Genomic DNA, 24,392 nt, shown 5'->3' with positions numbered 1-24,392 from the left:
AATTTATTTGACAGAGAGAGAGACACACACAGCGAGAGAGGGAACACAAGCAAGGGGAGTGGGAGAGGGAGAAGTAGGCTTCCCGCAGAGCAGGGAACCGAACACGGGGCTCTATCCTAGGACCCTGGGATCATGACCTGAGCCGAAGGCAGACACTTAAGACTGAGCCACCCAGATTCCCTGATAGAAAGCTTTTTTTCCCAGTTTACTCTTTCACTGAGGGTGTCCCCCTCTAAGGAGGGAGGAATTTCATATTAGGGTCCCTGTTTTCAATGGCTCAGGAGAGACCTCATCTCCAATCTCTAGGTGAGGGTAGAACCCAAGCCCCTGTGTTGCCAAGATCTATAGCCTCAAAGCTCTGGTTTTTTAATTTCCTCTTTGTGTGTGTGTGGGGGGAATCCCCTTCCTTTCCCAAAACCCAGTTGTGCGTTCTGAAGGATGTTTACTTGATTTTAAGCCGAATTTCTACATGTTTCCTGGTGGGGATGAACTCGTCAGGTTATACCGTTCACAACATCACAAGACCCAGACTACTCCCTCTATAAACAAGTTCAAATCTCTTCCACCTTAAAACAACCAGCCAACCAACAACCAATTCTCCACAGTTCACCCCATGTGACCTTGCACTGCCTTCACGGCCAAACTTCTGGAAAGAGCTGTCTGTCCTAACAGCCTACATTTTCTCCTCTCCCCTTATGCTCTCACCATAATAATGAAAGATTTTATTTATTTATTTGTTTGTTTGTTTATTTATTTAACAGAGAGAGAACGAGAGAGAGAAACACAAGCAGGGGGAGCAGCAGAGGGAGAAGCAGGCTCCCCGCTCAGCAAGGAACTTGATGTAGGGCTCAACCCAGGACTCTGGGATCACAACCTGAGCCGAAGGCAGAGGCCCAGTTGACTGAGGCACCCAGGCATCCCTGACCTGCATAGTTTAATTAAAGAACACTGTATAGCCTCCTGTGGGCAGCATTAGACATTTTGGTCCTTTCCTTTTCTTTTATTGAAGATTTTATTTATTTATTTGACAGAGAGAGAGAGAGAGAGAGAGATCACAAGTAGGCAGAGAGGCAGGCAGAGGAAGAAGGGGAAGCAGGCTCCCCGCTGAGCAGAGAGCCCGATATGGGGCTTGATCCCAGGACCCTGAGACTATGACTTGAGCCAAAGGCAGAGGCTTAACCCACTGAGCCACCCAGGCGCCCCGTTTGGTTCTTTTCTTGACCCATTCTCTTCATTTGACTTCTATGACTCCACACATACCTGATTTCCCTTCCCACCCGCTGACCATCCTCTCTGACTTGTTTGCTCTCTGCCTTCTTCAGTGGTCCATCCTGGATGGCTTTCGCTCTCTGCTGCCACACTTCTCCTGAGCAATCTCACTGAGACCTGTTGTCTTAGACCTGACAATCCCTAAGTCTCCACCACTAACGGCCGGCAGATATGGTCCTCCTATGCATATGCTCTGCTCTGCCATTATTCCAAAGGAGTAGTAAGAATGGGAGAGAAGGGCGCCTGGGTGGCTCAGCTGGTTAAGCAATTGCCTTCAGCTCAGGTCATGATCCCAGAGTCCCGGGATGGAGTCCCAGGATGGAGTCCCACAACAGGCTCCCAGCTCCATGGGGAGTCTGCTTCTCCCTCTGACCTTCTCCTCTCTCATGCTCTCTCTCACTGTCTCTCTCTCAAATAAATAAATAAACTATTTAAAAAAAAAAGAATGGGGGGACGCCTGGGTGGCTCAGTGGGTTAAAGCCTCTGCCTTCAGCTCAGGTCATAATCTCAGGGTCCTGGGATCAAGTCCCGCGTCGGGCTCTCTGCTCAGTGGGGAGCCTGCTTCCTTCCTCTCTCTCTGCCTACTTGTGATCTCTCTGTCAAATAAATAAAATCTTTTTTTTTTTTAAAGATTTTATTTATTTATTTGACAGAGAGAGATCACAAGCAGGCAGAGAGGCAGGCAGAGAGAGAGGAGGAAGCAGGCTCCCCACTGAGCAGAGAGCCCGATGCGGGGCTCGATCCCAGGACCCTGAGATCATGACCTGAGCCGAAGGCAGAGGCTTTACCCACTGAGCCACCCAGGCACCCCAAATAAATAAAATCTTTAAAAAAAAAAAAAAAAAAGAACTGTGCCCCCACCACAGGTAAAAAAAAAAAAAAAAAAGAATGGGAGAGAAACAGGATGACTATTAGAAGATTATCTCAGAACCGTTCCACAGCTATCCCTGGGGACAGAGTCAGCATTCGTCCCCAGGATAAAACCAGAAAAAAAGAAAAGACAAGGGTCATGAATTCACCAGGGTAAAGAGGCCAAGCAGGAGACAGGTGGCCAAGGGGACCAGGGGACAGAATTGGGAAGGACCACATGCCTGTCTCTAGGGACAGCAGCCACACAGCTCTACGAATAATGTTTGTCCCGATTTTCCAACAGAAGCTGGAAATCTGGGTTTTTAGGTAAAATCAACCAAAACGTTGGCTGCTTTATATATATGTGTGTGTATTCTAATAAAAGCCAAATGAAGAAAGTCTGTGGGTCATGTGTGGTTCATGAACTGTCAGTTGAAGGTCTTTTTTTTTTTTTTTTTACATAGGCTCCATGCATGGAGCCCAGCACGGGGTTTGACCTCATGACCCAAAGATCAAGACCTGAGCTGAGATCAAGAGTTGGATGTCCAGGACTCTTGGGAGGCTCGGTCGTTAAGCGTCTGCCTTTGGTTCAGGTCATGATCTCAGGGTCCTGGGATCGAGCCCCGAATCTGGCTCCCTGCTCAGCAGGAAGCCTGCTTCTCCCTTTCCCTCTGATGCTCCCCCTTCTTGTGCTCTCTCTCTGGCAAATAAATAAATAAAATCTTCAGAAAAATATTTTTGAAAATTATATAGTGGTGACATTTCACCACTCTATAAAAATACTAAAAACCACCTCAAAAGGGTGAATTTTATGGTATCAAATTACATCTCAATTTTCTGTGACTACATCGAGAAGAGGGGATTAGATATATTATTTAAAGTTATAATGATAATCAATAGAAAGACTACCAATAAAAGAAAACTGAACACAGGCGCCCGGCTGGCTCAGTCAGTAGAGCATCGGACCCTGGCTCTCAGGGTCATGAGTTCAAGCCCCACACTGGGCGCAGAGATTAGTGACCCAAATATAGGGATAAAATTAAAATTTAGAAAACAATAAAACTAATACAAATAAAGAAAAGAAAAAATGGGCATAAGCTAAATTCTCTGTCCTTCATGTACAGAGTCGATAGAGCTCTCAAAGCTATAAATCATCATCTTTACAATTCAAGAGAGCCCCCCGAAGAATTCAAAACAACTCCTTAAGAGTGGGTCTCTCCAGGGAATAGCAGTGAAAAGAGATTTTTACTTCTTCATTTTATAACCTGATAACTAAATTAATTAACATATGAAAAATAAAGGCGAAGATAAATTAACTGTCAGAAAAGATGTATGACGCTTTTTTTGGTTCTATCTTAATTATTTTATGCAGAGTGTTGCTGAATTGTTGCCACGGAACAGGTCACGGAAACAGCTCTCCTGCACCTTCTCCAGCTTCCCCGGTGTACTTTTCATCCATTAGAATTAATTAGATTGGACTTTAAAAAATGCAAGGCTTGGGGTGGTTGGGTGGCTCAGTGGGTTAAAGCCTCTGCCTTCGGCTCAGGTCATGATCCCAGGGTCCTGGGATGGAGCCCCACATTGGGCTCTCTGCTCAGCCGGGAGCCTGCTTCCCCCTCCCTCTCTCTGCTCGCCTCTTTGCCTACTTGTGATCTCTGTCTGTCAAATAAATAAGTAAAACCTTAAAAAAAAAAGATTTTATTTACTTATTTGACAGAGAGAGAGAAAGAGAGATCACAAGTAGGCAGAGAGGCAGGCAGAGAGAGAGGGGGATACAGGCTCCCCACCGGGCAGAGAGCTCCACAAGGAGGACTAGATGAGGGGCTCGACCAGGTGTTCAAATGAGAGGTTCAACGAGGGGCTCAATCCCAGGACCCTAAGATCATGACCTGAGCCGAAGACAGAGGCTTAAACCTCTGAGCCACCCAGAAGCCCCTAATTTACCAAAAATATAAAACTGTGTATGTACAATCCTTTATGTAAAATGCTGTGAAACTTCAGTGAGATCCCCTTCTGGCTCATAACATTCCAAGAAAACGAAACAAATCATGGAAAAAGAAAAGATGAACTATGCTTGGTTTTTTTTTTATTTTTTTTTTAAAGATTTTATTTATTTATTTATTTGACGAGAGAGATAGAGAGAGAGAGAGAGAGAGAGAGATCACAAGCAGGCAGAGAGGCAAAGCAGAGAGAGAGGGAGAAACAGGCTCCCTGCTGAGCAGAGAGCCCGATGCGGGACTCGATCCCAGGACCCTGAGACCATGACCCGAGCTGAAGGCAGAGGCTTAACCCACTGAGCCACCCAGGCGCCCCTATGCTTGGTTCTTGGTGAGATTACAGCGAAGGGGCTATTATTGTTGTTTTGTAATGCGGGAAGAATGATTTTTTTATCCAGCCTCTAATAAATCAGCATTGTCCTTCACATATTGATATATTAGCCCCATAGAAATGCTTTCCTTTGCCTAAAGAACAACCAAATATCAAGAAACAAGGGGCTTGGGGCGCCTGCATGGCTCAGTCGGTTTAGCATCTGCTTTCAGCTCAGGTCATGATCTCAGGGTCCAGGGATGGAGCCCTGCGTTGGGTTCTCTGTTCAGTGGGGAATCCACCTCTCTCTCCCACCTACTATGCTCTCTCTGCCTCAAACAAATAAATAAAACTTAAAAAAAAAAAAAAAAAGGCAAGGGGATCGTGGGATCGCTTTTCATTGGTACTGTCTCAGGCTTTGGAGTCTCTGTGCTGAATTGCTGGGAGAGAGAAAAGAGGTTCCCCAGCAACCCACCAACCCAGATCTGTCTCCCCCTGATCAATTTCCAGGAGGGCTGTACTAAGATTCCAGGGATCTGAAGAACCCTCCATACCCGAAATGCAGAAAGCCCTCATCCCCCTGCTTCAGTCCCATTAATACAAGTGAGCAGTTGGAGACCTTATTCACAGCCTCATGGTGACATTTCCTTTGGTACTTTGTAGTTTGGTTTTACAAGCTGCAGCACTTAGGGCCGCAGCAAGCAGGTCTTAAAATGTTACTGAGTAACTGCCAAAAAGATCTATTACTCAGGAAGCGATTGGAACAAAGTACAGAGGTACTGAAATATTTATGGAATTTTACCTACCATATTGTCTTGAAGGGCTAGCAATAAATTAATACATGTGTCCACACCACATAATACCACAGTGGGTTTTGTTTTTTTTTTTTTTTTAAGATCCAAAGCTGAATTGTTTTCAGATACCAAGAATGCCTTGCCATTTTTAAATGCTTTCCATTTTTAACTCGGATTGGCACGCTCCAACTCAATGCCCACTGAGTTCACGGACTCTGTCAAGCTGGTTTGACCTCTTGCCTTCCCGACCCTCTGGATCGGGTGCCCCAGTCGGTGGGTGGCAGGAGGGCTGGGAAGAGGGACGAATAGACGGCAGGGGGTGGGCAGGTGGGTACATGGAGGTCCCGGCGGCGTGAATATGAGCCTGGGGATCTCTGGAGCACGTGGGGCCTTAAAAAGTCAGAGAGACCTGGAGCAGTTGGATGGGGACCTGGTGAGGGGATTAAGCTGGAAAAGTGGGTGGGAGAAGGAACCGCCGCACAGCTCTCCTCAGCTCTCATTCCTGAGCAGATGCACTGGGTACATTCGTGGCCTCCCTGGCTGCTGTCTTTGGAACCCAGAAAGGAAGACGGAAGCCGAAGAAAGGCGGTAGGATCGCAGTGCCCTCTAGTGGCCACGAGGGGACTTGACATTTGGTTAGTCTTAGGTACGATTTTTTTTTTTTTAAGATTTTATTTATTTATTTGACAGAGATCACAAGTAGGCAGAGAGGCAGGCAGAGAGAGAGAGAGGAAGGGAAGCAGGCTCCCCGCTGAGCAGAGAGCCCGATGCGGGGCTCGATCCCAGGAGCTGGGATCATGACCTGAGCCGAAGGCAGCGGCTTTAACCCGCTGAGCCACCCAGGTGCCCCAGGTACAATTATTTTTATTGTCTATTTCTCCCAACCCTGCACCCCCACTAGACTATAAAGTCCACGAGGACAGTGACTTGTGTCTGTTTACTCATTGTTGGTTATCCAGTGTCTAGAATAGTGCCTGGTACATAATAGGTGTTCAATGCGTATTTATTGAACGAGTGGCTGATAGATTTCCAACCCTGCTCCACCACTTTATGGATGTACGAAGCTGAGCAGTTCTCTTAACTTCCTAAGTCCTCAGTTTCCTCATGGGGAGGATGGAGACACTCACCCCCACCCCTCATGAGCATGGAGGGAAAGAGACCTACCTGGACTGAGCAAGGGTGCTCAGTCAATGGGCGTTCCCTTCTCACCCACCAGCCAGCACTGGTAAAGAATTATATGCTGACTGCGGCACCCAATTTGATGGGCACATTTGCCATAATGAGCATGCGCCTCCGCTGGGCACGGGGCAGCTTGGGGAAATCACCCAAACCTAACCCCGGGCTGGCCAGGGAAGAAGGAAGTGTAGCCGGCTAGAGTGATATCAGGTAAGGTATGAGATTCCTCCTCTTCCTATCCCACTCTCAACCTCTGGCCCCCACCCGCACATCCACACCCAACTCTTCCAACTGCCCTGAACCCATGGGGCTCCATCTGCCCTCTGGGCCTTTGCACACACTGCTTCCCCTGCCTGCATTCCCTCATCTCCAGCCCCATTGCCACAACCCACATTCGAGGCTCTGAGGGGCAGCATCACCCTCATCCTGGGCTCCCTGAAGCCGCCGTGGCCCCCTCACATGCATCCTTGTGCAGTGGACTCGGTCTACACTGCAAATATGCTTATCTCACTTTCCAGCTTTAGTCTGATTGTTCTCGGAATAGAGTCCAAGTCCTCCGACCTACCATCTTGTGGTCTGGACCCAGCCCAGCTCCTAGCCATCTCGTCTCTCTTGATCCCATCTTCAAATCTTCCACCAAACAATCCAAGCCATTTCCTACCTCTGAGCCTTGCAGTCCCCTCTGCCTGGAAATCCACTCCCTTGCAAGGAAGGCATGTGTTACTTTTGCCTGCCCAGGATCCCTTTCCTTTTCCTCTGATAATGGGAACCCCTAGCAGCTCTTGGATCTGGAGCTGCCCATAGGGCTGACCCATTTCTGCCTTTGAGGGTGAGCTTGATCCCCAGCCTTCTAGAGTCCTTTTTCTTTTCTTTTTTAAAGATTTATTTATTTATTTGACAGAGAGGCAGGGAGGGAGAAAACACAAGTTGGGGGAGCAGCAGAAGGAGAGAGAGAAGCAGGCTCCTTGCTGAGCAGGGATCCGGATGCGGAGCTGGATCCCAGAACCCCAAGATCATGACCTTGAGCAGAAGGCAGTCGCTTAACGGGCTGAGCCACCCAGGCACCTCTAGAGTTCTTTTTCCTTTCTTAATTGGGATGCTGTGGGTGCAGTACACATTCTCCAGTTGGCCGCAGCCCACTTCTCTTCATCTTATTCCAGCTTCTCCCATTTATTTTATCTGCTTAGGTCCTGGAGGCATCTGGATTTGAGATTCCTGGTACACTTCTCCCTTCTGCCTCTGTCAGGCTCTGATTCCCTCCTAGATCCCAAGTGTTTTGCCTTCCCATTCCTACTGTGTCTGTGAATCCTGATTTGCTTATCTTGATGCCCAGAAGTGCCCCTCGTTCTGTGGGCATTCAGTTATGCCCCTTGGGGGCTGAGGAGCTGAGGCTCAGAGATCTAACTAAGTTCCATGGAGCCAGGAAGTCTGTCTCACTGAGCATGACTCTTTTCCCTGGAGAAAGGACAGGAGGCCCCAGTGCGTATTAAAAGAGCACAGGTGCAGCCCCAGGGGGTGTCTCTGGGCTGTGTCCTGGGAGAATGGTCCCTTCAGGTCAGGGCATCCCCAAAGGCAGTGGCTTACCACTTCTACCCAGTATCTTTGCTAGATTCATCCCCACTGTGTGCTCTAAGCCTGCCCACAGCCGTGGCTCTCACGTAATTGCTGTGAGGGATGGTCTTGGCTTGTCTGCACCTTTCAAATCTGAGATGAGCTCATTGCTTTCTTGATCTGCCCCATTCCTGGCAAGGGTCTGTAGGATTGAGGAAGGGGCCAAGGGATAGGTTACGTCCATTAAGGCAGACTGGGACCCGCAGCCTCCCCCTAGGAAAGGAGGTGTGTGGATGAGCTGTTTTCCTCTCCTGCTGGCAAAGGGCAGAGAAGACCGTGGGTTCTGGGAGGGGAGTACCTCTCCAGACTGGAGCCTTTCCGGGAAGTCACCTCAGTGACCATTTGTCCTGGGGAGCTCTCCTGTCACGTTTCCTCCCGGAGACAGCCTAGAAGGGTAGGGAGGCCAGACAAAGGAGCAAGTGAGCACTCGGGTGTGTAGGAGGGGGGGAGGCTGGATCTAGAGCCTCCGTTTAGACCCTTGAGTCCTGACTTAGCAGGAAAGGAAGTCTGACATCTGAATGGGGACCTCCACCTGCCCTATCCCTTACTCCCTCAACTGGCCTTTGCTCTGGCCCCCGCTACCCTGTGCCCACCTTCTTCTCCCAACTAATAATAGCACTATGGAACCAGAACCAAAAGAGCACCAAATGGACGGTGCATGGTGGAGTCTGTTGGGGACCCCAGAAGTGAATGGGCAGCTTCTCACCTCCTGCCAGAGATGAGAGGCAAAACACTTAATAAGTACAACATGGGCACCAACCACGTAGAATGTTCCAGCTGAATCTCAGATCTGATGCCACGAATGCTCAAATATAAGATGTCATTGACCATAAAATGTATTTACTATCACTGGAAAAACTTGTCAGTGGAATTATGACTAATGCCTGCTTTCTTTCTTTCTCAAAGATTTTATTTAAGAGAGAGCATACCCATGGGTGGGGCAGGATTAGAGGGAGAAGTCGATGAGCTACGGTAAGGCAGGGTACACTGGAGCGGTCCCTTCAGCAAACAGCTTGAGGGAGAAATCCAGGGCGGGGGCAGCCTGGGTCAGCATCCCCAGAGAGATGACGTCGATGTGGGGCCCGCAGAACCGAGGGAGGTTGACCAGCGTGATGCCCCCGCTGGCCTCCACGCCCACACCCGGGAAGCGGGCCTTCAGCGCCGCGGCGGTGGGGTGCAGCTCCTGCGGGGACACAAGCCAAGGGGAAGTGAGGGTTCCCCCACGCGGCCGCTTTCTGGGAAGCAGAGCCCGCCTCACCTCGGGCTTGAAGTTGTCCAGCAGAATGAGGTCCGCTCCCGCCTCGGCTGCCTCCACAGCCTCCTGCAGACTGCCGCACTCCACCTCCACCTTCAGGGCGAAGTCGGCCACCTGCCGCGCCCCCCGAACCGCCTGCGGGGCAGGTAGGGGAAGGGGACAGTGAGGACAGCGGCCCTGGGGTGGATAGTGAGAAGACCAGGCAGCCCGGTGGCTTCTCTCACAGGAGGTGAAACCACATGAAATGACCGCTTGGGTGGATCAGAAAAATGGCCAAACACCCTCGGTATTCGGCAACTGTACGGGAGTTCGGTTTGACTCGAGAATATGGAAACTGGAAGGGGGCTCTTTCTGCCCAGGGGTCCTGTCCTCCTGCTATAATAAAAACGCCTTCTTGCACCGAGAAAAAGATAAAAATAAATAAATAAAACTGGAAGGCGTCTTTGAGAACATTTTTACCTAGGAAACCAGTCCAGGGAGCTAGGGTGACCTGCCAAAGGTGCCAGCGCCACCAACACCAGGTTCCCTGGAAGCATGCCCTTTGCTTTTGAACATCAGAGCAGGACCCCAAGCACCAGTAGAGAAGAGACGGCCACTCGCCCATTTGGCGGATAGAGCTCCCGGATAAGAGGGATCAAGGGGCTCCAGCAGCCCTGACTCCCAGGCCATTACTGTTCCCCAGGGCGTGGTTGGGGGGGCGGGTCCCCAGTAGAGAAGGGCTGCGGAGGGGAGATCGGAGCGGGGCTGGGGCAAGAGCGGGGCTGGGGCAAGAGCGCGGCTGGGCACATACCTTTGCCACGCCTCCGGCTGCCACCACGTGGTTGTCCTTCACCATCACTAGACCCCCTAGGTCGTAGCGGTGGGCCTTGGCCCCGCCCACCAGGAGCCCGTACTTCTCCACCAGCCGGAAGCCAGGCGTGGTCTTCCTCGTGCCCGCCACGTGCCCGGCCCAGCCCGCCTCCCTGGCTGCCTCCACTGCGGCAGCGGCAGTGCTGGCCACCCCACTGCAGCGGGCCAGCGTGTTCAAGGCCACCCGCTCCCCCAGCAGCAGGCAGTGGGCGGGGCCCCGGACCTCGGCCACCCTGGCCACAGGAACCAGCTTTGAGCCCTCTGGGAGGAACCAAGAGACCTGGCAGTTGACTCGGTCAAAGATGGCATCAAAGAAGGGCCTTCCAGCCAGTACCCCGGGGGACTTGGCCCACAGGACCGCCTGCGAGGGGGCCGTCCCCGTGACCAGAGCTGCGTGGTTGGGACCCGGGCAGTCCTCTCGGAGCCAGCTGTCTGCCAGGGCGGCCAGAGTGGTGGGGGGCAGCAGCAGCGCCAGGCCTGGGAGGGAAAGACGGAGACGGGGGTTACATTTTGGCTGCCGCTCTGGGAGTTGGGGGTGGTTGTCGAAACATTTAAGGACCAGCGAAACTGGGGGCTAGCCCATCAGGGTCAAGATCTGGGGGTCCCAGGAGAGGACTTTGTGGACTGGACGAGGTTGTCAGATTAAGTAAATAAAAACACGGGACCAAGGTAGATTTAAATTTCTGGCGAACATCAAAGGTTTTTATGTTTTTGTTTTTAAGTGTAAATGATACTTACAACATACTTACACTTAAAAATTATCTGTTGAGTATCTGAAATTCAGATTTAACTGAGTGGCCTATAGTCTGTGGTAAACCTGTACAGATAGTGACCGACTTAAGGAGAAGACCCCTGAGTCACCTGCTGCCTTTGCCGCTGGCCAGGCAGGGCGCCAGTGTGTCTGCTCCATAGCTGTGGAGACTGAGTAAAGGCAAGTAGGCTGAGGTCACACAGCAAATGGGTGGCAGAATCCGACCCTCCAGGCTGCATGGCCGTGGCCGTTGGTTCTTCTGCCTTTGCACCTCTTGCGTGGAGCACCCCACCCCCCACACCTGATGTCTCAACGAACTGTCCTCTCTCTAGAGATGGGGTCTGTACAAGGAACGTGCAGGGGGAAACTGGGCTTGAGCCGTTGCTCTGTGAGGCACAGCTTCAGGAGTGTGGGCGAGTCCTTTCTGGGTAAGAAAAAGAGTAGTGCTGGGGTGCCTGAGTGGCTCAGTGGGTTAAGCCTCTGCCTTCGGCTCAGGTAATGATCTCAGAGTCCTGGGATCGAGCCCCGCGTCTGGCTCTCTGCTTCCCCTCTTCTCTCTCTGCCTGCTGCTCCGCCTACTTGTGATCTCTCTCTTTCTGTCAGAAAAAAAAAAAAAAAGAGTAGTGCCCACGGTGGTCTTTTCCGCGGGCATATAGCGGTCAACCCGCTATTAGGTCTGTTGAACGGTGGGTGAGCTCAGACACAGTGCAACATCGCCATCTATCGGCCAGGAGAAGACCTGCAGCCCCATGTGCTCGAGCCCTGGATGGACGAGGCGCCTCTGTGGAGGAGGGGGAGATCATTGGATGGCATGTTGGGGGATTTCAACTGGTTACTATGTTAGGCGGTTTTGTTTCGCTTCCTCACTTTTGCTCCAAGCTGAAGTTAAGACCAGGCGTTCTGGCTTGTTCTACTCTCAGAATAGGGCACTTCTTGCCCAACCTTTCTCCCCCAAAGCCAAGCACCCAATTTTCACCGCCCCCCCACCACCGGGGATTGTACCTGGGCCTCCTTTCCCACATTCTGCTCCAAGTGGCTTCCATTCCTGGCCCAGAGCCAGCTGTGCCCTGCCTGGCTGCTGGGAACAGTCAGTAAAAGTGACAAAGTCGTAGTTCCTATTTCCACTGTTCACCAGCCAGCCAAGGAAAAGGCCCCGGACAACAGCAGAGATGCAGAAGCTCCCACTCCATCCACACCAGGTCCAGTGATGTTTGCTTTTTTTTTTTTTTTTTTTTTTAAGATTTTATTTATTTATTTGGCATAGAATGAGAGAGCAGTGAGCAGGAGAGGGAGAAGCAGGCTCCCCGCTGAGCAGGGAGCCTGATGTGGGGCTCCATCCCAGGACCCTGGGATCATAACTTGAGCTGAAGGCAGACTTCAGCTGCTGAAGTCGCAGACTTCAGACTGAGCTGAAGGCTTAACCCACTGAGCCACCCAGGCGTCCCTGATGTTTGTTTTTTAAAGTGAACGTGAATCCTTCAACTGGTGAGACCATGAGAAACAAACCGTGGGCCACCTCTACAACGAAATTCTACTCAGCAATAAAGGAACCAACTACAGACATACACAATAGGGACGCGTTTCGAATGTATTATTCTAAATAAAGAAGCCTGATTTTAAAGGCTATGTGCTATTTGAGTTCGTCATCCATATGACATTCTGGAAAAGGCAAAACCACAGCAAGAGATGAGACTAGTGGTTTCCTAAGAGTGGGGGAGGGGCTGGCCACAAGGAACGGCACCAGGGAGTCTGAGGTTGGGGCCAGACTATTCTGTATTTTGTCTCTAATAGTGGCTACACCATTGATGTGTTTGTGAAGACCCACAGAACTATACACAGAAAAGGGTGAATTTTATTCCTTGTAATTATACCTCATTAAACCTGACCTTAAAATAAGACGATAAAAACTAAATCACTCTCCCGCCTAAAACCCCACGTTCATCCTGTTAGCTCCAGCTGATCCTTCTCTCCATTTTTCATTGATTCTTTTGACAAATCATTCTTTTTTATTTAAGATTATTTATTTATTGTGACCGATTTTTTAAGATTATTTATTTATTGTGACCGAGATCACAAGTAGGCAGAGACAGGCAGACAGAGAGGAGGAAGCAGGCTCCCCGCCGAGCAGAGAGCCGGATGTGGGGCTCGATCCTAGGACCCCAAGACCATGGCCTGAGCCGAAAGCAGAGGCTCCAACCCACAGGGCCCCTTGACAAATCCCTCTTGAACACCTGCCCTGTGTCAGCTACTAATTGCTGGGGGACAGAGTGGGCAGCTCTCCCTCTCAGCTTTCAGGCCTTAGCCTATACTGTTCCAAGGCTATGCCTCTGCCCGGAAGTCCCTTCCCTTCCCCTCACCCCAGACGCCCCCATTCACCTCCACTCCTCTTTCAGGTCTTCTCTCAGATATCACTTCCTTGGCAGGGGGCTCTCGGAGACCCCCTATCAGGCCACGTGCTCAGTCAGCTCCTTGTTCTTCACTTATGCTCTATGCTAGGGGCCAAAATGAGTCATCCCAAGAGAGTTTTCTGCTCCATCCTGAGCGCTAACACACAGAACCACATAAATGTGCTCCTTTGATAGGTCAAGAATGGCCAAATATTGGTGATTTTGTATTGTTTTGCTTAATACTTGGTGTTCAGAAATACTTATCCAGGCAGAGAGACTGCACAATGGAATGAATCAGAACCCAGACTCCGGGGACCTATGGTCTGGGCTCGGCCACCTTCAGCTAAGTGATCTTGGGCAAGGGACTGAAAGTCTCCGGGGCTTCGAAGGTGCCTCCTTTGTGACAGGGATAAGGAAAATAATTACTTCACAGGGTTTTATTAAAATTAAATGAGTTACCATCAGCAAAGCTCTCGGGAACACCAGCGCTCGGTAGATGTGTTTGCTAAAGGATGACAGAGCCTTTACCAAGGGTCGAGGGAGCACAGAGGAAGAAATGACTAAGTGTCTGTGAGGAAGGAGGAGGTAGTTTTTGTGGCCTTGAAGGATGAGTAATCTTTGCCAGGCAGAGTTATGAGGTGATGGTGTGTGTGTGTGTGGGGGGGTGGCATTTTGGGCTGAGAGCAGGTGTTTGAGACAAAAAAGCAAGAACATAGAGAAATGCTGTAGGGCGGGCTTCTGGAGAACAATGGGATGGCCAGAGCGAGAAAAGCCTAAATTATTTAGCTGAGCAATTTGGACAGATCTTAGGGGCCATCGCAGAATTTTAACCACATGGGAATTTTTTTTTTTTAAGATTTTATTTTTAAGTAATCTCTACACCCAGAGTGGGGCTTGAACTTACCACCCTGAGATCAAGAGTCCCAAACTCTACTGACTGACCGTCTGAGCCAGCCATGCACCCCAAGCAAGGGAATTACAGAATGATGATTTTGTTCTGGAAGGGTCACTTTAGCCACCCACTGGAGATAGGTTGGGAGGCGAAAGGAGGCTGAGGCAATCGGCCAGACAGAGACGAAGCCCTGAACTTGGGCAGGAACCGTGGGAATAGCAAGCAGGGGCAAAAGTGAGAGCTGTTTCTAAGGCAAGGTCTGCCGGAATGAGCATCTTATGGGATGTGGAAGCCTTGGGTCTCTGCCATGGGTTTAGCTGCAAACCGCCACAAGGCAACAGTCAGGGCAGAGGATGGGGGCAGCCGGAGGCAGCAACCTGTACGCTTCTGGGGTGCCAGCCGTGGGCTCCGTGGTTCTCTCTGGTTTTCTCATCTGAAACTCACCACAGGGGATTTCTCCCATTTACAAGCACAGTAAGTGAATGTCAAAGAGGCTCTTGCACCAGGATGCAGCTGGGAAGCAGCAGAGTACGGGGGTGGGAGAGTGGGGAGGGGTGGGGAGAGACTTTGGCTCTGAAGATGTTAGGGCTGAAATGCCAGCAGGAAAATGTGCACTGGCCATGCCCTGAAGGTGAGTGCTGGCGTCCGGACAGACAGTGGATGAGGAATGGGGATTTTGGAGCCACTGGCAGACACGGGTGATGACTAAGCCCAGCAGCGGGTAAGATCAGCAGGTCAGGTAAGAAGAGGAGGGTTCGGGGAAGCACCAGTATTTAAAAAGAGAAGCAGCACCAGGACAGAGTGGGTGTCTGGAGCCTAGGGCTTCAAGAAGTAGGATGGGAACAGACGCAAGTAGAAGGAAGGCTGCGAGCGGGCATAAGCTTTAGCAGTGGGGAAGCTATTGCTGGAGCAGTCTTAGTGCTGTGCGGTGCAGGCAGAAGCCACAGTGTCATGGTCAAGGACTAGTACATGGGAGGAGAGGAAGTGGAGGTGGTGGGGGTGATGGCTCTTCTTGGCAGAACCGAGAAAGTAGGGATCCACCTGAGATTTTCAGACTCTCTGCTGCTCAGCCCCAGCCCAGAGCCACTGAATCAGAATCTTTCAGGGGGTGGTTCCCAGGCATCCAAGGTTTGGGACAGTCCTCCTACCCCCGTGATTCAGATGCCCATGAAGGTTAAGAACCAATGCTCCCGGGTGCCTGGCAGGCTCAGTTGGTACAGCGTGCAACTGGTGATTTTGGGGTGGTGAGCTCGAGCCCCACATTGGGTGTAAAGATTACTTTAAAAAAAAAAAAAAAAAAAAAGAACCAGTGCTCACATGAGAAACACATATTGTGCCTTCGTTTACGTGAAATGTCCAGAAAAGGCAAATCAAGGAGGCAGATGTCAGAACAGTGTTTGCCCAGGGATGGAAATTAACCTTAAATGGCATGTTGTTGTACTGGAGTGATGGAAATAATCTGTGGAGATGGGCGTGCAACTTAGCAAATTTACCAAAAATCATTAAACTGTTCACTTAGACAAAGGAAGCAAGAACCGATGAGCGGCCAGAGGCAGGAGCCATCTTGGAACACCAGTGAACCAATCAATCCAGACACTGAACAACAAAACTCAACGTCAATAAGAAAGACAAGCAGATACTGGGTGCTCCACCAACACCCAGCAATGCTCTTGCCCAAACAGCTAAGGCAGAGTTAGATGAGACATCCAGATGCAACGGCCAATTTGTAAGAAAACCAGAGGATGGAGGAACATGTTAAACTCTATCATGGGAACATAGCCAGCGAAGTTCACACCACAGGAAACTAACAGAGGACAACCTCATTTTTCCAACGAACACATTGCAGGGAAAACAAAAGATTAAAAGAATCTCAAAACAGGGGTGCCTGGCTGGCTCAGTCAGTAGAGCATGAGACTCTGGATCTAGGAGTCGTGAGTTCGAGCCCCATGCTGGGTGCAGAGATGACTTGAACATAAAATCTTTAGGGGCACCTGGGTGGCTCTGTTGGTTAAACGTCTGACTTCCTTTGGTTCAGGTCATGATCTTAGGGTCCTGGGAGGGAGCCCTGCTTTGGGTACCCTGCTCAGCACGGAGTCTCCTTCCTCTGCCCAACCTCTCTGCTTGTGCACATTCTCTCTCAAATAGATAAAAATCTTTGTAAAAAATAAGTAAAAATTAAAAGGAATCTTTTTTAAAAAGAGTTATTCATTTATCTGAGAGCAAGTATGCTCAAGAACACATAGGGGAGGGGCAGAGGGAGAGGGGGAGAGTCTCAACCAGACACGGGGCTCGATCTCACAATCCTGAGGTCACTACCTGAGCCAAAACCAAGAGTCAGAAGCTTAACCGACTGAACCACCCGGGTGTCACCCACCATCCCTCCACCCCCCGCCTAAAGAATCTTAAGACACATGCTAACCAATCACAACATAGGGATCCCATCTGGATCCTAATTCAAACAAATTGAAACCAAACTAGAGCATTTATGAGACAACTGGAAATCTGGACACTGATTGGATGTTTAATAACATCAAGGAAATTTTTTAAAAAATTTGGATGTAGGGGCGCCTGGGTGGCTCACTCCTTAGGTGTCCGCCTTCAACTCAGGTCATGATCGCAGGGTCCTGGAATGGAGCCCCGCACTGGGCTTTCTGTTCGTTGGGAAGCCTGCTTCTTCCTCTCCCACTCCCCCTGCTTGTGTTCACTCTCTCGTTGTGTCTCTCTGTGTCAAATAAATAAATAAATATAGTTTTTAAAAATTTAGGTGTAAGAAAAATTTAGCTGTGATCATTGTATTGTAGTTGTAACAAAAAGAAAAGTCCTAAGGGTGTCTGGGTGGCTCAGTCGGTTAAGCTGTCTGCCTTCAGCTCAGGTCCTGATACCAGGGTCCTGGGATTGAGTGCCTGGTCAGTCTCTCTGCTCAGTGGGAAGCCTGCTTCTCCCTCTACCCTTCTCCCCTAGTTACGATCTCTCTCTTTCTTAAATAAATAAAATCTGGGGCGCCTGAGTGGTTCAGTGGGTTAAACCTCTGCCTTCGGTTCAGGTCATGATCTCAGGGTCCTGGGATCGAGCCCCGCATCCTCTCTGCTCAGCGGGGAGCCTGCTTCCTCCTCTCTCTCTGCCTGCTTCTCTGCCTACTTGTGATCTCGGTCTGTCAAATAAATAAATAAAATCTTTAAAAAAAATAAATAAAATCTTAAAAAGAAAGGAGGGAGGAAGGAAGGCAGGCAGGAAGGAAGGAAAGAAGGAAGGAAGGAAGGGGGAGGGGGGAGGTTGAGAGGGAGGGAGGGAAGAAAGAGAGAAGGAAGGAAAAGAGAGTGAGGACCCTCATTTGACAGAGGGTCAAGGAGAATTTTCCTTAAGATGAGCAAGGCAGCGATTCTCAACCTTGGCTGCACAATGGAATTCTCTAGGGGGCTCAGCAAAATTCTGATGCGGGGCCCCAATCCCAGAGATTCCAACGTAACTGGTCTGCACTGTGGTCCCTAGTAGCAGAGCCGAGAGCTTCGGGGATCGTCACTGCCATCCACAGGTGCCTACCATATGCCAGGCCCTTGCCACATGGCCTCAGACCTGGCATTTCATCACAAATCCTACCCCCTGTTCAACCCGTGCAGACCCATGTCATCCTGTCCACACCCCCCACGCCCCACCCTGCCAACCTGCCAAGTGGCTCCACCAGCTGGGGTTAATCTCTTGGAGCTTCGAGACCCACTGCATGGCTTCTCTGTTGTGGAGTCAGAATGTTACCCGCTCCCTGTTCCATTTGTGAAAAATAAATTCGTCCGGTTGGCTTCAGGCCCCCACTCTCCTGCATTTCCAACAAAAGGGGAGCTTTGAAAATACATCTCTTCTAACTAGCAGCTGCTACTGACAGGAACTCCCAAGAAGGGAGCGCTGTTTTTGCAGAAACCTGAGGAGACCTCGTACTGAAACTGTCATCTGGAGGGGACAGCTGTCACGCCCTGTCCTGCTCCCACCCTTGTCGTTGTTATATGCAAAAGTTCTCTCAAGGTGCCTACACTTCACAGATTAACGTTTTACCCTGTGGGATGTACCCTTGATCTCTTAGTTGGCTGTCCAGAGCTTACTGAAATTGGCATCTCTGGGGGAAACCCTCTTACCCTGTTGCTGAGAAGGCAAGCTGGTGCAGCCACTTGGGAAAACAATAAGGAGGTTCCTCAGAAAGTTAAAAATAGAGCTACCCTATGACCCAGCAATCACAGTACTAGGTATTTGCCCCAAAGATACAGATGTAGTGCCCTGAAGGGGCACCTGCACCCCAATGTTTAGAGCAGCGATGTCCCTAATAGCTGAACTCTGAGAAGAGCCCAGATGTCCATCGACAGAAGAATGGATAAAGAAAATGTACACACACACACACACACACACACACTGGAGTATTTTTTTTTTTTTTAAGATTTCACTTATTTATTTGACACAGAGAGAGAGATCACTAGCAGGCAGAGCAGCAGGCAGAGAGGGCAGGGGAAGCAGGCTCCCTGCTGAGCAGAGGACCCTGGGATCAGGACCTGGGCCAAAGGCAGAGGCTTTAACCCACTAAGAGACCCTGGAGCCCCCCCACACTGGAATATTACTCAGCCATCAAGAAGAATGAAATCTTACCATTTGCAACTATGTGGGTAGAAAAAGGATATTATGCTAAGTGAAATAAGTCAGTCAGAGAAAGACAAATACCATATGATTTCACTCATATGTGGCATTTAAGATGCAAAACAGATGAACATAGGGGAAGGGAAGGAAAAATAAGATGGGAGGCAAGCCATAAAAGACTCTTTTTTTTTTTTAAGATTTTATTTATTTATTCATGAGAGGCATGGGGAGAGAGAGAGAGAGAGGCAGAGGCAGAGACAGAGGGAGAAGCAGGCTCCCCACAGAGCTGGGACCCCAATGTGGGGCTCCATCTCAGGACTCTGGGATCACGACCTGAGCTGAAGGCAGACACCCAAACCAACTGAGCCACCCAGGTGCCCCTCTTTTTTTTTTTTTTTTTTTAAGATTTTATTTATTTGACAGACACAGCACAAGCAGAGGGAGTGGCAGGTAGAGGAAGAGGGAAAACCAGGCTCCCGGCTGAGCAGAGAGTCTGATGTGGGGCTCGATCCCATGACCTGAGCTGAAGGAAGACACTTCATTGACTGGGCCACCCAGGCGCCTCATAAGAGACTCTTAACTACAGAAAATAAACTGGAGGGGAGGTGGGTGGGGGTTGGGGTAATTCGATGACGGGCATAAAGGAGGGCACTTGATGTAATGAGCACTGGGTATTATATGCAACTGATGAATCACTGAATTCTACCCCTGAAACTCATAATAGCCTATACGTTAATTATATGTTAATAATCATCACGTTAATTTTATGTTAATTGGCTATGTTAATCAACTTGGATTTAAATAAAAATTTAAAAATTGGCATCGCAGTTTCTGAGGGGATGCAAAGGATCTTGGGATCTTTCTCACACTTCTTTCTTTCTTTTAAAGTTTTATTTATCTAAGTAATCTCAGGAGGCTTGGGTGGCTCAGTCAGTTGAGCGTCTGCCTTCCACTCAGGTTGTGGTCCCAGGGTCCTGGGATGGAGTCCCGCATCAGGCTCCCTGCTCAGCGGGGAAGCTGCTTCTCCCTCTGCCACTCCCCCTGCTTGTGCTTGCTCTCTTTCTTTCTGTCAGATAAATAAATAAAATCTTCATCTAAGTAATCTCTACCCGCAACATGGGGCTCGAACTCATGACTCTGAGATCAAGATTCACATTCTCTTCCAGCTGAGCCAGCCAGGCACCCCTCCTGCCCTTCTTTCTTTTCTTTTCTTTTCTTTTTTTAAAGATTTTATTTATTTATTTGACAGACAGAGATTACATATAGGCAGAGAGACAGGCAGAGAGAGAGGAGGAAGCAGGCTCCGCCAAGCGGGGAGCCCGATGCGGGGCTCAATCCCAGGACCCTGGAATCATGACCCGAGCTGAAAGCAGAGGCTTTAACCCACTGAGCCACCCAGGTGCCCCATACCCTTCTTTCTTTACAAATAATGTAAAAAACAGATAAAGTGATGATTCTGGCAGAATATAGGAAAATTTCCCCTCATGTCCACATTTGCTGTTCTGTCTGGATGGCTGACTGATGTTTACTGTGTTTCCATGTGGCCCTCCCTGGATGGTGGCTCGGGGCCATGAGGGACTGGGCCAGAATCAAAATCCCCACACCTTCCTCTTTACATCAGTCACTTATCTCGTTCCTGTCTGGGATGGAGGGGCAGACGCGGAAGCTCTGTGAACGCCCCCAAGATGAGTATAGCAAGTGTTTGCTCTTACTTCTGTGTGTGATGACGTGGCCTGTGCGCGTGGCTATGGGGCTGGTATGTTTTCCAACTAAAACCGAGTCAGCAAGGGGGTGCCTGGAGGGCTCAGTCGGTGCAGCATGCAACTCTCGATCTCGGGGTCGTGAATTTGAGCCCCATGGTGGGTGTAGAGATTACTAAAAATAAATACATAAACTTAAAAAAAAAAAAAGATGGTTCTTCCCAATTTACATGAAAAAAAATCAACTCAGAAGTTGTCCATTTTAAAGGTTTCACATTCCTAAAATTTTCTTAAAACAGGTGTCTGCTACCATTCGTCTAGGATAGAATCTGGAAGGACATAATGTCTAATAATAATTATGGCTAACACAGGGATGCCTGGTGGACTCAGTCAAAGTGTGCGACTCTGGATCTTGGGGTTGTGAGTTTGAGCCTCACACTGGGGGCGGAGGCCAGACAGATAGATAGAAAGCAGCTGACACTTTCGCGGTCCTTCTGAAATCCTGTGCCAAGCATCTTACATATATTGGCACACCCGATCCTCACAACAACCTTAAGAGGTGGGTCCCATTGCTTTCCTCATTTTACAGATGAGGAAGCTGAGACACGGAGAGGCCACATAACATACCTGAAGTTCACAAAGTTCACACAGCTGGTAAGTGGGGGGTCAGGTCATGAACTCAGGCAGGATGGCCCCAAAGTCCCCTCACTGACCCCACCCCTCCCACCGCCATCATCTAGCACTAAGTGGTTTTTTAAAACTGCTATGTGCTTATCATGTCAACATTCGCAGAGTTCTGTGAGCCACACCCATGGTTCCAGGGCTCTTGCCTGGTTTATGGGAACATCGGGGTCGGGAGTCAGAAACACCTGGGTTGGGAGACAACCTGGCTGGCTCAATCAGCAGAGCATACGACTCTTGATCTCTGGGTTGCGAGTTCAAGCCCCATGATGGGTGTAGAGATTACTTTAAACAAAAGAAAAAAGAAAAAAAGTCTTAAGAACAATGTTTGGGGGCGCCTGGGTGGCTCAGGTGGTTAAGCATCTGCCTTCCGCTCAGGTCATGATCACAGGGTCCTGGGATCGAGCCCCGCATTGATTCCTTGCTCAACGGGGAGCCTGCTTTTCTCTCTGTCCCTCTGCCTTCCACTCTCGCTCTCTCTCTCTCTCTCTCTCTCTCTCACTTTCAAATAATAAATACATAAATAATTTTTCAAAGAAAAGGAAAGGAAAGCAGGGCCACAATGAGGAGGGAAAGAGGTGACTTGCCCATGCCTAGACAGATGTCTCTAAACCCCAGTGTGTGACCCTGGCCGCCTTGTTGTTCCTGCTACTTATTTGTTGATCCATTGGGCTGACACCAGATGGAGACAGAGGCTGGTAAGCCCCACAGCTTCCAGCTAGAGTTCTTTTCTTACCTACCCTTCTCTCCCCAGACAGGAGAAATGACCTCCAAATAGGGCCCAGTGGGACTGCCCATCACGCCAGTGGTAAACCGATCTACCGAATTTCAAAGCGGATTGCTTCATTAGAGTAGCCAGAGAGAGGGCTGAGCCACAGGGTGAGACCAGATGGAGTGGGCCCTGAATGACAGGATCAAGTGAGGGTTTTGTTCAACAGGCAATGGGAAAATCACGAAAACTTTTGGTCAGAAGTCACTTGGAAGTTTAGATATTTAAACTGTGACTAATGTTCTTGAAAGATACAAGATGGGAGGCTGTTGCCATAGCCCGGGCAAGGAGCAGTGGGCCTGGGGAAGGGTGGTGAGGGCCTCGCTCCCAATGCTGTAAAAGAAAGAGCACAGTACCGGCGTGCACGCGCGCAAACACACACACACACACACACACACACACACACACTCACGACCAGACTGTCCGGCGCCTGCCCCGCCCCACTCACACTTTGGCCAATTCTGACCTCCCTGTCTTTGCCCACCTGCCTGCCATCTGCTTCTGCCCCAACTCTGCCCTCTCCCCTCCCTTGGCCCCATGTCCCCAGCTTTCACTTCATCCCTTTGACTTGTCTACTCTTACCCAGGCTTAGTTCCTGTGGGGTCACCGACCCAGTGCCTGCATGGAGTTACGCACACATCCCCAATGAAGCAAAGGAAGCCTCCACCAGGCTGGTCCCCCAGAGGGAGGAGGGAACAGAAAAGGAAGAGGTTTTGGTGGCACTCAGGTGACGGGAAGTGCAGACGACAGGGCCACCGTTTGGATATTGGGGTATGAGGGAGAATGGGCCGTCAAAGATGACCCTGCGGTTTCCTGTCCAAGTAGGAGGATGGTGAGGCAGGAACAGAAACAGAGCGGGTACGGAGGCTGGTCTTCGAGTCTGACACCCCAGGGAGATGTCCCAGTGGAGACGGACTTTCAAGGCTTCCAAAGATGAAAGTGGGATCTGGGCAGAGCTCGTCGCTGGAGAGCCGGATGCAGGGAATCGGTATCAGGAGAACGACGACACCAAGGGATTTCTGTGCAGCAGGCTCTTTAGGTGTATTATCTCACTTAACCCTCCCCACAACCCAAGGGGAGGCAATGTTTTCACTTCGTCCCTGAGGGAACCAACGCACAGCGCATGGGGAGGAGAAGCATTTTGTCCCAGGTCACATGGCAGCAGGTGGCAGGGATTGGACTTGAGCCCAGGCTCTGACTCTGAGGTCATTTCTATACCAAGAGCTCCTTTGAACCCCGCTGAAAGCTGGTTCCACAGGCCAGCCCGACGTTCCAGATGTGTGGGGCCAGCAGAAGCCCCAAGCAGGGGAGGCAGGTCAGAGCTGGGGAAGCAGCAGCCCAGGGAGGGGAAAGGGAAAATACAGAGAGCTTAAGAAAGGGCTTCCTGTCCTCAGGCACTGGCGAGATAGTCTGTCGTTTGTCCTCCCCACAGCCCTGAGAGCTGGGAACTAAAACTGTCATTTTAGAGATGCACGGAGAGGAGGCTCTAAGAAGTCAGGTGACTTGCCTGAGGTCACACAGCAGGTTCATGGTGGAGCCCGGATTCAAACACGAGCCTTTTGACTCCAGACCCTGGCCCCTATCATCACACATAGGACCTCCTTAGTGACATCGCTCCCACCCCAGACAGTGTCCCTGGGCTCAAGCCCCCTCCCCCACCGGGCTGCAGGAGGGACAGGACTTTGCCTCCCCTCCTCCCCGCCTGCTAGCAAGGGGCAAAGTCCAGAGCTGCTCCCCAGACAGGGCCTCCTCTAGACCACCCGGACCTTTCTTTTCCTGGGATTCAGGCCCCTTTCTCCCCAGAACTCATTGGGGACTATAGAAATAGAAGAAGCTTTCTGAAGACAGATGAGGTGCTTGGGGTTCAGAGAGGTTGGAGGGTGACAGAGGGGCAGAGAGTAAATGGGAAGGAGGAGAATGGGTTTTCTGATAATGGGGGAGAGGGGTAAGGGACCCTGATTACTGGGGATTGGGAGGGAGGCAGGATAGGGGAGATGGTGATACAGGCAGGGACAGAGAAGAGAGGCCTGGGAAGTTCTTTTACCTTCAGGGTCCATGACGGCTTGGCGGAGCAGGGCTGGTGTGTCCACCGCTCAGCTCCTGTGTTCCCAGAGGCCCAGAGTGGGGGTGGGGCTGCCAGAGGAAGGAGGAAGGGGCCGGCCTAGCCCGCCCTTCTCCAGTTCTCTGGAGCTCCCTCCTGCCCACTCCCAGGACCCCTGGTGGCTGGACATGCTGGACATACCTCCTCCTTTCGCTTTCTATACAGCACAGGAGGAACTCGGGCTTGTCTAACTCGAAGTCCCCTCTTCCCTGAGCCAGAAGCCCAGTTCCCTCCACACACCCAGCCTTCCAAAGGCCGTGAGGCTGCTGGTGTCAGCTGGAAAGCTTCTGGGTGCACTAGGAGAATCATGGGCCTTAGCCCTGGGTTCAGACTTTAATTCCATCCTTTTTGATCTTGAATACCTTTTTACCTTTTCTGAGCCTCAGT

At 50.3% G+C, this 24,392-nt stretch overlaps 1 protein-coding gene across 3 annotated transcripts; it reads right to left on the bottom strand.

Moving 5' to 3' along the window:
• Positions 1–8,915: 8,915 nt before the first annotated feature.
• On the bottom strand, positions 8,916–24,117 carry QPRT (quinolinate phosphoribosyltransferase). Of its 3 annotated transcripts, none has more exons than XM_032842650.1 (4): positions 23,949–24,117; positions 10,052–10,587; positions 9,265–9,396; positions 8,916–9,189 (listed from the first exon to the last, which is right to left on the bottom strand). In XM_032842650.1, the coding sequence occupies exons 1-4, from the start codon at positions 23,959–23,961 to the stop codon at positions 8,974–8,976; spliced, it is 897 nt and encodes a 298-aa protein (XP_032698541.1). In that variant the 5' UTR covers positions 23,962–24,117; the 3' UTR covers positions 8,916–8,973. The 3 variants fall into 3 exon arrangements, with proteins under 3 accessions (XP_032698541.1, XP_032698539.1, XP_032698540.1); XM_032842648.1 differs by lacking the exon at positions 23,949–24,117 and adding an exon at positions 17,803–17,875; XM_032842649.1 differs by lacking the exon at positions 23,949–24,117 and adding an exon at positions 17,803–17,875 and having other exon boundaries at positions 8,916–9,186.
• Positions 24,118–24,392: the final 275 nt, after the last annotated feature.

Source organism: Lontra canadensis, unplaced genomic scaffold, assembly GCF_010015895.1.
Source record: "Lontra canadensis isolate GAN:19392208 unplaced genomic scaffold, GSC_riverotter_1.0 scaffold132, whole genome shotgun sequence".
NCBI classification, from domain to species: domain Eukaryota; kingdom Metazoa; phylum Chordata; class Mammalia; order Carnivora; family Mustelidae; genus Lontra; species Lontra canadensis.
Note: the sequence above shows the minus strand (reverse complement) of the source record. Positions and strands in the feature narration are given on the sequence as shown.